The following is a 12,928-nucleotide window of genomic DNA, read 5'->3' on the forward strand; positions in this document are numbered from 1 at the left end:
ACTCCTCATCGAAGCGCCGCAGAAAGATTTTAATTCTCCCTCATCGAGTTTCAGCTTCAACTGTGGACTCTCGATTGAGAAACCCGTTTCATTCGTATCCATCCAATGGTGTCCACCAACGCTTCAGATGGCGTCGACGACGACAACGACGTTGCCCGGAGGCTTCGCGGAGAATCGCTGGGGCGGCGCCACTCTCGGTTAAGAGGGGGGCGGAGCTTTGAGCGTCCGCCTCCCCCTTGGGAAATCTCGTCTCTCCCCCCTCCCCCCCCCCTCCCGCACTTTTGGATGAATTCCGGCACACTTGCGCGGATACATCATCCCCTAACACCAGGTTGTTCTTTTGGTCCCTATTTTGTTGCGCGCGCTTCCGATGATGCACGGCACTTGTGTGCGGGTTGGGTTTCGCGATTTCAGTCTTGGGTGACCGAGGTTCCCCGGTAAATATACGTATTATTTGAGAAGACTTTCTGTCGCGCTATGAGGCGACAGTCTCGATTCTCGGTACGCCGTTAGTGAGTTCCACAGCAGTTACCGTGACGTTGACTGCTTTCGGTTTTCGCATCGGGCTGCGCCACATTCTTACGATTCTCGAAAGTGACGTTGTGTTGAGGCTGTGTCCGCTTGCCAAAAAATAACTTAACCGCATAGGACGCTCAGGATGAGATCGTTAACTTCCAGATTTCAATAGGAAAAGGTTTTCCTCGAATGAGAAAGGTTGGCGTGTTATGCGGTACTTGCACACATGTAACACCCCCATTCTGTGCACGGTCTTCTCGATTGAGCACGTCAAGAAGCAACGTCGGTGTGACAGGATGGTGGCTCCCCCTGGTTGAAGCGATGACGAGGCGCGCGCGCGCGGGGTGAGATGCTTCACCTGCCAAGCGCGACCAATCACCAGAGTAAGCCGGTGGCGCGTGACCCCCACTATGACGTCATGCTCCCTATGACTTCATCCACCTTCTGCCCGCTGGGCGTCGCCCTATTAATGGTTCTAATAACTACTTCCTGTCGCTTCCCGGAGCATTTATCAAAGTTTCGTCGAGACCCGATAATTTACTCGACTCTCACGTATATCAGGTTCCAGATTCATCGGGTTAAAGGTCTCCAGGTCCAATACTTGTGTGGCAAAAGATGACTACGTCGCCAAGGTTAATACTGCGCATGCGCTCGTTCACAAGGAGCGTTCCGTTATTAGATATATGTAATCTAATGTTTGGTCCAGTTTGACAGGCAGAGTAAGCCTATATAGTTGCTTGAGGGATACTTTCACAGCAAGGTGCAACATGTCCCGCAGCAAATTCGTACCGAATAAGCGAAACACCTTTCTACTCAGGGTATCTTTAGACCTCCTCATTCTGTGTTTGCACCGTTGTGGCTAAGCACATCAGAGGTAGAGAGGACTTCAGGACGGAGTGGAACACAAGGAGATTTAGTACACGTCCTGGGCCGACTTCAGGGGTCGTAGGATTGGAACCTCCTAGCCACCTTGAGACACCACCACCAAGCTGACAAGGTCGTCTCGCAATATCGTCGTTTTAGGTACGTCCATGTAACCACGAACAAATAGTGAAATCACAGTGCACCCAAAAAGAGGATGAAACGTTCTTATGGGAAGTTGATAATCTGTTTATGGCAGCCCAGCTGAATTCACGGGTGAGTTTCCTGATGCCGTGTGGCGTTTCACTTTTCGCCGAGGTGGTGTAGGTGGAACAACAACGGCAAACAGTTCCTCGCTACCACCTTCACGAAACGCTTCCGGAAACACTTTTTTTGTGGCCGATATTCGACGGGTGGCACCCACAAACCTTTTCGTATCCGATCGTCATCGGATAAACGAACGGTATCCCTCTCGCACATATGGCGGATATTCCAACTCCGGGTATCTTATCACGCGCACAAACTCCGAATACCTTCAACACAAGTTAGGCATCCGAAATGATCTGGACCAGCCGTGGTGGTATCCTTATAAAGACAAGTGCCGTGTGGAGAAGGAACGAGGCTTTTATCCACATTACACTATGGCCTGCAACGTAAATAAATAGCCTCTCCGTCATTTCTCTCATAAAAGTCACCGTTTCTCGAGCAGCTCCGCTCGAAGCCAACCCCATTTTTTCGACCAACATTTTTTTTTTTTCATATACGGCGCCTTCCAAAAAAACACCCTTTCCTTTCCCTCCTCCGACTCTCACACCACACGACACATTAAAAAAAAAGAAAAAAAAGAAAAGAGCTCCGAGTGTAGTGAAGAAATATATCCTCCTGCACCGCAGCACCGTATACGTAATAGCGGCTGTTTTCTTGGGCGGACATTAATTTATGAGCGGAGAGAGGGAGAGAAAACAAACAGGACGGGGCAAGGGTGGTGGTCCACGCCTAATTGATATCCGCGGAGGGTCGACTAGAATACTAAGCGAGCACCCGGGTGATTAATAACGCAGGTGGAAGGCAAAACAAAAGGGAGACGACAAGTGCTTACCTCGGCGTCGTTCTTCTTGTACTCTATGTCGTCCTCATAGACCTCGAAGAACATCTCCGACTGGGTGATGGACAGCATGCCAGGGGCACTGATTCCGGGAGCGATCAGGCGACATCTTGTACTCAGACTTACAGACCCTGACAGACAGACACATGGACTGTCTTCAAGATCCTACTTTGGATAACAACGCGGGGGGTATCGCTTCTCAAAAGTAGAGAGTAAAGTAAAATAGTGCTATACGGTAGGAAAGCGACTTTTATCGCTCTTTGGTGACCACCTCATTTCAGCAAAAATTGTTCGCGATTAAATGGGAAAACAATAAAAGTTTTGTGCGCGAAACCCCTTTATAAGCGAGATATAGTCTCGTGCGTGGAAGTACCTGTAAGTTCGGAGTCTAAGTCTTTGTCATCCCAGAAGTCGCTGTCGTCCATGAGGTCGGAGCTCTGTAACTGATGCTGTCTCCTGGTCATAGCCAGTTGTTTGTGCAATTCTTCACGTGCCTGCAAAATGGCATCCTCGGGGGCCCCATGCTCGATAGCTGCCTTCAGGGTTCCCTCGGGGTGACAGGACCCGTTGGCGTTGCGCACCAGACGCTTACGGCGTCGAGCGTCGTCTTCCCAGGCGTCCAGTCGAAGAAACTCGATCGTGTTCGGAGCTCCCCAGGCTCCGTGTTTATTGGTCAGGATGTTGAGTACCCGTTCTAAGGTACGGTTGGCCACCAGGGAGTCTCGCCTTCGAGCAGCCGTGATCAGGTGGTCGCACATCATCTCCTCTTCCTTGCGTTCCACGGCTGTCTGGGCGCATAACGACTGCGGAGGAACAGAACGCATTTTTTTTTATAACCTATCCATCTAGATTAAACCATTTTCAACTATATACATGGTGTTTTTTGTTGTTGTTGTTGTTCGTTACAGAATTTTTTATTTAAAAAAACTAGCAGAGCAAAATAGATTCGGTTTTAGTAGGTAGGTTGTACGGTACTGCGAACATCCTATAGGACAGCGTATATCCAACTACTGAACGACTAATTAGCTAAAATTCATTAATTAACTTATTAATGAGATGTTTCCTGGGAAATACGAGATAGCAGAATTGGAGCCAGTCATTATTCAAATCCATCGTCCTTATCAAACACCCTGAGAAGTGAACGTACTTCGAGATATAAATTGCCAAATTTCGCTTTACAAATGAGCCGAAACCAGAAGTACGCACTACTCGAGCGCAGAAAGAGACAGGCAATCCACGTGAGACAGTCACGTGCTTCCGAGCGATGGAGCTGATTGGAGTATAGGCGCTAAACTGCTGGCCAGATAGACCGCTATCCGACTCAGATAAGGCGAAGGTTGAGTCGTTCATGGGCTCGAAAAGCGTGTACTTCTGGTTTCGGCTCACTTGCATAGCGAAATTTTGACAATTTATATCTCGAAGTACGTTCGCTTCACAGGGCGTTTAATAAGGACTGTGAATTTGAATAATGACTGGCCCTAATTCTGCTATCTCGCATTTCAGAGAAAACATCTAATTAATAAGTTGATTAATGAATTTTAGCTAATTAGTCGTTCAGTAGTTGCATGCGCTGTCCTACAGGATGTTCGCCTGGCCGTATAATTAACGACCTGCTAAAACGGCATCTATTTTGCTCCGCTAGTCTTTCCTTTTTTTTTTTTTTGCAAACATTATGTAACGAATTTAAAAAAAAACACCCCGTATAGTGACGAGCTCCCCCACTGCGTGGCCACACGATAGCCCGCCGTCGTGTTTTATTTACAAACAAATGACGTCTGATGGTGCAACAGCGCCATCAACTTGGTAGAGTGGAACTACTATAGCAAAAAATCAATACGTCACGAGAAAACCACGTTTAAATGTGGCTTCTCATATTCTATGATTTTTTAAAAAATTCTTCACATATTATTAGTTGTATGGCCTTGTTCTGCTCCATTCTACCGGTAGCCCCATCTTTTCGGTAGCCCTTTTTAAAGATGGCTACCGGGCTCTTCCATCTTCTGGAGCCTGGAGGGCACGAGCTTCTCTCGCAGTGCACATGGTGTCTCTATACAAAGCAAGCGCGAACAAAGTCGTAATAACAAACCACATTCCGCACAAGATTACGACATTGACTTTCAGACGATGCAACTGTTGGGGTTGAAGGCTTCTTTTCTTTCTGCGGTGCACTGGGCACTCGAATGAAGAGACGAAATCGACTAAAAACGTGACCTCACTTGTGTGTATCACTAATACAAAGAAGCCACCCGTGACCTTCGTGAAGGAATACGGCTTTGTGAAACTGCGGTGTTCTCCGCCCGCGCTGTTTCGGTTTCACTATGCCTACCAACGTCATGATTACGTCACGGTGACGTTTCTTTGGTAGAGGTCTATTGCGCGTAACCGTTGTTGGGACGAAGTTGCATTGTGTGAATTCCTAACCCTGATCCTGAATCCTGATCCTAAATCCTGAACCCTAAGCCTCCGTCGGCAACACGACCATCTCTATAACACACGACCATAACACTCGCGCGTTCGCCTATGGGACTTCCGTCCGCGCCTCGAGGAGCGGAAGTGCCGTATTTACGCGCGGAGCGCCCGCCAGGGGCGCCACTTGCGGGACCCAGAAGGCCCAGAAGAGCGCCTGTTGTAGCTCAGCTGTGTGCAATATGAGTGGACCTTGTGGTTAATTCTTCGTGCGTACATGTTTGTGTATTGTTGCAGGTTCTCTGTTCATGTAGAGCTAAGAGTTCTGAATCTAAATACAGGGTGTGTGCAGAAAAACATGACCCGCATTTTTACATGTAACTCGTTGTCTGCTTAGCCGAGGAACTTCCGGTGGCGCACGACGGCGTATTTATGCGTGCGAAAGCTACAAAAAAATCCTGGAAGCCATACTCAATGTAAAAAAATAAACAAAGCGCGAAAACATGGGCTTCCATGCATTAGAATAGGGCGGTGATGACACTGCATGGTAGTGTATTTCGGTCTCATAAGAGTTATGTGCAGGCACCGCTAGGGGCACTGCCGATTAGCATCCATGTGGGACATCGTTTCGATTTATGCACCGATAGCTCCCCTAGCGGTACTTGAACACAACTCTCCTACGTGCACCATGTTGCCCTTTCACGTACACCCTGTTGTCCACCATGTTGCCCTATTCTGATGCACGGAAGCCGACGTTTTCGTTGTTCCGTTTATTTTTTAAGCTGGGTATGGCTTCCACAATTTTTCTACAGATTTCGCACGCATAAATGCGCCATCGTGCGCCACCGGAAGTTCGTTAGTTAGGTAGGCAACAAGCTATGTGCCTAAATGCGGGTCATGTTTTTCTGCACACACCCTGTACTCAGAAATAGGCTGTGCTCTGAAGCGTAGGTGGCATGTAAAATTGTGAAACTCGCGCACTATGTGCCGTACATCGTACACATAAACTTGGCAGCAGCACCTTGTGTGTTGGGCCAGTTATCATGCGTTTATGATTGTCAGACGCAAGCCCGTTCAGACTTTACGTTTCACGTGAGAGGCGTTCCGTGTTAACATACAGGGCAGTTACAGAGAATGCGTGAATGCGACCGTAAGAAGGAACTGTTCCTGGCAAACAGATGACTGACACCTGTTACGACGTCCATCAGAACTTGTTGTATAAGCAAGCACTTCAGTTTTAAATCAGCAGTTGCTTGTTTTGTTTTCCTACTTATTGGTCCCTTTTTATTCTACTTTTACACTTCTTTTTTCTTCTTTTGCGGTTCCGCATTACAGTGCTCTGCTAACCTTTATTATGCTGTTCGGATACAAGCCACTCTGAGAATTTTTCTTGATGGTGGCTTTTCTGCGACGCTACCTTTTGGTGCCATTTTTGTGTTCGTTTTGCACTCCTGGGAGATGCAAGGCTGTGTAAACTTCGTGATCACTAAACGTAGGTACCGTAGCCACGGTGCCACGTCTGAGAATTTTGCGCTTTGCGCCGATGCTAAAGTCTTCGGCCTTGAAATGCCGAGAACACGCAGAGTTCGAGCTAGCATGCAGGCGAAAAACGATTTTAGACGGAGAGTTTTTCGCTGTTGTTGCAGACAATGGTCGCGGCTGATTACTTTGTTGTACAAAGCATCTTCATCAAATTTAATGCAAGCCTTTGCTCATCGGCACCAGTGAAGATGCTGTTCTCCTTTGCGAATCTGATTGTACGGCCGAACACAAGAATCCTAAGTGATGCAGTCAAAAACTTCTAATATTAAAATTACCGTTATAATCTAACAAATAAATGCTATTTTTCCTCGCTGATTTGTTATGTTCATCGTTATTTCTGTAATTCCAGATGACATCTTCATCACAGTATTTATGGTACTAGTTACGGCATTTAAATACTGTATATTTTATATTTAAATACTCCTATCGAAAAGCATTTATGAAGGGTATTTAAACACCCCTTTCAACAAAGTATTTTGTATTTATATTTAAATACTCAAAAAATGCATTTATGTCCACCCCTGGTCGGAGGCCACGGTTCATTATTCGTTTTTTTTTTTTTTTCAGAGAGAAATGCGTAAAAGGTACTCAGCTATATTAGATAAAACTATTTATGGTACACACTGCCATCCAAAAAGTGCACCCTATATGAAATGAAACAATCGCAATTCGCAATGAAGTTACTTGTGTCAAGACGCCGCGATATATTTCGAGCCACTTCTCCCGTAAGACAGCATTTGAGCGCAGAACTCGTGGAATGAAATACTTGTGTTCGACACTGCTTTCTTCAGCTCGGCAATCTATGGCGGCGCCATCTATGATTTTTCATCACGATCCTGCGCAGCACCTGCCCCTCACACTTCTCCTAAAACATGGGAGCGAGGCACAAATACGTACCTATTTGTGCCTCGCTCTCATGTTTTATTCCCATTAAATCTGTTGATAGTCCAGCGTTTGTGTTTGCTCCCTTCCTCATCCATGTGTTCTTACCTGGTTTTAATCCTCAAACTACAATGTACCAACAGGCCCAACTTCACACTATTCTCAGCTTGTAATTATCATTGTTTCCATTGTCTCCAATATTGTATCCATATTGGGAGTGCCGAAGCTCTCTCCCAATAACATTCGAAAGAATAACAAAACGAAGTTCGCGAGCTGATGTCTGGAAAAATATGTCACCATCTGACATATGTCAACACCTACTTTCACCAAAAGTCTCCTTCCAAAAAAGCTACATGTTAGTATATAGCTAGTTAGTGAAAAAAAGTTGTTCTAATTACAAGTTATCACCCAAGACTGGCAGCGGGTGGACAGCAGAAACATGAGGGAAAGCTTACCTCAAAGTCAGCGTGCTTGAGCACGTCATCGGCCCGCATCCGATTCAGGATGAAGTCCGCTTCATTCGCCACACGGACGATGTGGTCCTTCATGGCGTGCGACAGCAACCTTTATGGACAATGTGTTTAGATGCTGTTGTCACCACCGAGTGAGAATTACTCACCTTCCTTCATTGATGAGTTCAATGAAGGCCAGGCCTGCATGCTTCTGCAGGGAATTCTGCCACTCCTGGGAACAAAGCAGCATTACCAGTTCCACTACTGAAGTGCTGTTCTTGAAGGTGCTCAGTCCTGTAAAAGACCCATCGTGGCTTGCTTTTACAGTGCTGATGCAAAATATGAGGGTGTCTTTTGTAATTTGTGAACCCGAATGTACAGTGTTTTCCATTGTGTAATGTACATACGGAAAAAAATATCGGAACATAATGTGCACCACAGAAGTAAAATATCGGTGCAACGCTGCACAGAAACTCTAAATTTTACAATGTCATTAGTGTTGTAAACAAAGCGGCAGTTTTTTCAAATGACTGCCAAGTCAACATTTGCAGTACGGGTGTCAAGACACCAGGCAGGAACAGATCATCGAGGCATTACTGTATCCGAAGCGAGCCATCTGGCAACATTGGGGAAAGCATACCTTTGCCTTCGACCAGTAGGTCCTGTCCGTGTGAACCAACGAGTGTGCGTGAGAGGAATGGCGCAAAGTCTACCATAATTTCTCGTAGCAGGGGACAGACGCTGCCCAGGGCCCCTTCCAGCTTCTGCGTGAGGCTCGCCTCTCGCGCATTGGGGCCCAGGGGACCACCCGTTTCCGTCACCTGTTCAGGGGCACAAATGGCATATTCAATGGTGAATGGAGCACACTGAGACCTTCTTCTTGCCAAAAGAATTGCGAGCCCTTTCTGAAAAGTGCTAGGAAATTTTACCCCATTCAGCGTAGGTTCTGTCAGCATGTTGGACAGATGACTTTCAGTCAGATTATCTGGTTCCCCTGCACTGTGCTGGGGGAATGGTGCAGCGGGAACCTGCGGCAGTTGGCCCTGTAAACAGCATTAAAATAATGAAGCAACGAGCGATTCGGGTCCTTTGCAGAACTCACAGTGGCAATGACGGCTGCAGAGGAATGGATGTTGGCCAGGATGCTGGAGTCCATCTCCTCGACCACGATTACTTCGTCTCGGTCATTCTCGTGGCTGTCGGACCAGAGGACGGCCGGACGTTCTTTCTCGTTCGCTGTGCATGTGCGGTGCTGGACTTTAAACTTATGCTCTGTGCTGGCTTGTCTTTCTACAGACAGCCACATCCTAATGTGTCTGTGATGGACTAGCACAAAAGGTAATTACCTTGCAGGTCAACCTGAGCAGTAGTTGCTGTGACATCTGGACTGTAGCTCGGCCGGCCATTGGACAATGGGGGCTCCAGAATGTCCCGGTACTTGGACACCATCAGCACGGAGATGAAGTAAACCACGGCCAACGCCAGGAACTGAGCCTGTTTGGTCTCATCCTGAAAATAGGCAACGCGTTTATTACCTATCGGCTCAAACGACGTAATTATTCGTTAGATATTGCATAATAAACAGACAGTTACTATGTTACTACGCCCTCAGTAGCTGTGCTTTTAACATGAATCGTAATTAGGGCCCGGGAGTTCATGGAAAATACCTATTTTTTGAATGCATTCTAATGGCCATTCTAACGTTTCTCCACACATTACTAATCATAATGACACAAATCTACAATGTTTTGCGCGTCATATACCGTAATTGCATATTTTGGCATATTTATTCCTGATCGTCATACAATGCATATTATGCGTGTCATATGTCGATGCCATTTGATTGCATATTACGTCATATTTTGCTGTAATTTTCTCTTTGTTTTGCCACAGCTCATGTTACTTAAAAAAAGGGCGGGGGGGTTTGTCAGCCCAAAACCTTTGTTCCATCTACACGTCTAAGCTACTACGCTGCTTTTGGGCTGCTTCCTGCTACGCAATCAATGGATTCAGAAAGCACGACTAGCCCCCAGAACCGGCTTCTGAAAACAGAACGCGCGATAAGTAGTCAGCAAGTTCACGTTGTACTTCATAAAAATAAGCGAATCAAAGTACTGCAGTCTGTGAGCGCTGTTCTCAAAAGGCAATGAACAGCCCAACGAAGAGCTGTCTGCACACGGTGTAGACGAGCTCGGTAGCTAGGTAATTCGCGGAATGACAGCTACAGCAAACACGCTACATCAGCAAAACTGACAGCAAGTGCAAACGATTCTACCACGTCTCTGTAGATGACAGCTCGCAATCTGTTGACATCCATGTCTTGCAGCAGTCTCTCTGGGTCCCGTATGGGACTACTCTGTCCTGCCAGGTTTTCCACGATATTCTGGAAACACGGCAATTCGTTCCTTTAGTGGGGACAGAGGGGAACGTAGGGACGAGTTCACCTTTGCCGATGGCTGTACTCCCCCAATGAGGGCGTGGATGGGACCCTGGCTACTTGCGAGAGCCACGGAACAATTCCTCTCCCGACACTCGAGGCAGTTACGCACCGCTGCTGTGCACACTGAAATTACAACGTTGTCAGTATATCTTATAAATAGACCCTGACGTTTTAGGGTTAAACCCGATTTTTTCCCGAATTTGCACCCCGAATTGAGGTTCACCTATCTAGGGTTAAACCCGATTTCTACCTGCAAAACTGCACCTAGGCTAGGCACCTCAAGGCATCGACATACTAGTTTCTCACAAAATATGCGACTGCTCCTTACTTCTGGCACTCTGGATAAACGGTACAGTGAACGTTTATTCTACAATAATGCCCGATTTCTCCCCGAACTCAGTTTGATGGTAATTTTTCTGCCCGAATTTGCATGAATTTTCGACATCAATTTATTGACCCGATTTCTACCCCCCGAATTTGGAAAAATATAAAACCCGAAAACTTCAGGGTCTACTTATAAAGCATGTAACACAAATTTTGCTGCACTAGTTACGAAAAGTTCTGTACAGCTTCGACACTATAATGCTTCACGGTCATTTCCAAAACAAATGAGCGAGTTACGTCCAATTCTACACTGCTCGATGCAGTTGCCCTCTTTGATTTGATTTGACTTGATTTGATTTGATTTGATTTGATTTGCTAGCTGTGAACTTGTCCAGAAGTATTAGAAAACAAATAGAAAGGGTGTACACGGCACTGGAAAAACGGCGTGGTGTTTGGACGAGGCTTGCTTGGAAGAAGAGAGTTTTTCACATAACCATACATAAACTTCACAGCTGTTCTTGCAATGTTGATGTACCTTTTGACACGAAGCCTCGTTTTTTGCTTCGAGTGGTACAACCTCGGGAGAGCCTTGTGTTTTCGTGTTAAACCTGGTAAAATCAGTTTCTTTAAAATCCGGGACAAACGCTGCTAACTCTCAATTGACAGATTTTATTTATGATGTAAAATCCTGTTTACAGTCCTTTTTCTGATTACCTGTCACGCATTTTTCGTCTTTAGCCTGTACATATTCTTAGCGTAGAAAGTTGGGCTAAAGTTGGTTTGGACAGTGCAACGAAATGAGCAAAACACAAACGACAGCACAGGACGAGCTCGTCCTGCGCTGTCATGTGTCATTCCGCTCATTTCGTAGCAATGCGCATATTCTGCGTGCCATAAATTAAATCTGTCATTCGAAATTTACGAGGTAATATGGCCATCCCAGGATTTCATCACTAAAATTAAGGCATAAAAGATATATTTTCATTGCACTATCGCACAATGTATGCAGATATGATATAGTATGAACGGGGAACTCTTAGGCTGACTCCACCATTGTGAATCTACATTTAGTGCCAAGTTACGTTTCAGATTTTGGTACTTACCGAGCCTTAGACACTGCCTCAAAATGCCTCCGCTGGACATGTTCTTCTCCGCCTCCAAGTCTGAGAAGCTGAGTGACGACGCAAACACCAGTACATCCGTCATGTAGACGAGGCGCTGCAGGAAAGCCACAGCCACCTCGATGGACATACCTTGCGTCGGTTCAATGACGTCTAGTTCATGCTGAGGAACAGGACGAGAACATTAGCTGCAACACAGCTAGGAACACTTGAAAGACTGAAATATGGTTGTCAATTTTGTTGCGTTTCTGCCTCAGAACAGTTACTTTCAATCTCGGAACAATGGGTCGTCTTCCACTAGCAAGCACTCACGCTGGGAGACGTGGCCGAAGCCAGTAGCGGTAGTAGCCCACCACATGCTATGATGATGTTATCTGCCAGTTGAGAGATGAGGTGCACAGTGTTTATAACGAAGATGGCATTTTCTCCACTGTTGACGAAGTCAATCACAGTCTTTGTGTTGTGGCTGGAAGTGGAAGATACAATTAAGCATTGAAGGCTGCGAGTGTCCGCTGAGGGCTCACCTACGCCAGACCTGGATGTCGGTCTCGAGAGAAAATAGCAGATCCGAGAGTAACCTCTGGTGGATGGGAGACCAGCGGAACTCGGGGATGCGGAAAGGGGGCCTCGACGGGCCCGCATTGAATAGTTGCCTCGAGGCTGTTTCCGCGTGCTGCGTCGTCTGTGGCTTTGGATGGCTCGCTCCTTCTGCAATTTCTGCCATGTGTCGCCTCTGCTGCTCGACCTGACATCAGTTGAAAACACAAATAAGCCAAACGTTATAAAGGACTGATAACATTTATTGAAGCAAGGAGATGATATTCAACATCGCTTGAAATCCTGCTTTATTCATCAAGGACTCTAGCACATGAGGCATATCTGGGGTGTGGCCTATGCAACAAGGAAAAGACTAAATGTAAAGAGTGAGCCTGCAACAGACAATGAAAACATGCGGTTCAACTTGACGATGTTGAACCTGAAGACAACTGGACTTTGTCAAAAGAGCTCTCCTACAAGAATTGAACGCTATTGTTGCTTATGCAAGTGCGTTTGTTTCAGCCTTCGGGGAAATTATTCATACAATACGTTGCAAAAAGGCCGCACTTTCAGGCAAGGGCCGGTGCTAGGGGTGTGCGGGGCCCGAGGCAAAGGCACATCGCAGGGCCTGTTTCACACGATTAAGTGCATACTTGACATTTTAAAAAAAAGTCATCCCTGGTTGAGGGCTTCGTGCACGGGGCCCTCCCAATCGCCAGCCCTGCTTTCAGGCTCTAATAGA

The 12,928-nt window shown here is 46.4% G+C and overlaps 1 protein-coding gene across 2 annotated transcripts in view; it reads right to left on the bottom strand.

Moving 5' to 3' along the window:
• The window catches only part of LOC135395035 (neurobeachin-like), a 67,902-nt gene that overhangs the window by 33,903 nt on the left and 21,071 nt on the right, over positions 1 to 12,928 (bottom strand). For both annotated transcript variants that reach the window (XM_064626210.1, XM_064626209.1), the window contains exons 24-36: positions 12,174 to 12,394; positions 11,962 to 12,115; positions 11,632 to 11,812; positions 10,209 to 10,327; positions 10,040 to 10,147; positions 9,111 to 9,273; positions 8,867 to 9,000; positions 8,694 to 8,807; positions 8,405 to 8,585; positions 7,932 to 8,058; positions 7,768 to 7,876; positions 2,856 to 3,285; positions 2,477 to 2,613 (exon numbers count right to left, since the gene is read on the bottom strand). In XM_064626210.1, the coding sequence (XP_064482280.1) occupies positions 2,477 to 2,613; positions 2,856 to 3,285; positions 7,768 to 7,876; positions 7,932 to 8,058; positions 8,405 to 8,585; positions 8,694 to 8,807; positions 8,867 to 9,000; positions 9,111 to 9,273; positions 10,040 to 10,147; positions 10,209 to 10,327; positions 11,632 to 11,812; positions 11,962 to 12,115; positions 12,174 to 12,394 (2,178 nt within the window). The remainder of the gene's footprint in view (positions 1 to 2,476; positions 2,614 to 2,855; positions 3,286 to 7,767; positions 7,877 to 7,931; positions 8,059 to 8,404; positions 8,586 to 8,693; positions 8,808 to 8,866; positions 9,001 to 9,110; positions 9,274 to 10,039; positions 10,148 to 10,208; positions 10,328 to 11,631; positions 11,813 to 11,961; positions 12,116 to 12,173; positions 12,395 to 12,928) is intronic.

This window comes from Ornithodoros turicata, chromosome 5 (genome assembly GCF_037126465.1).
Source record: "Ornithodoros turicata isolate Travis chromosome 5, ASM3712646v1, whole genome shotgun sequence".
Classification (NCBI taxonomy): domain Eukaryota; kingdom Metazoa; phylum Arthropoda; class Arachnida; order Ixodida; family Argasidae; genus Ornithodoros; species Ornithodoros turicata.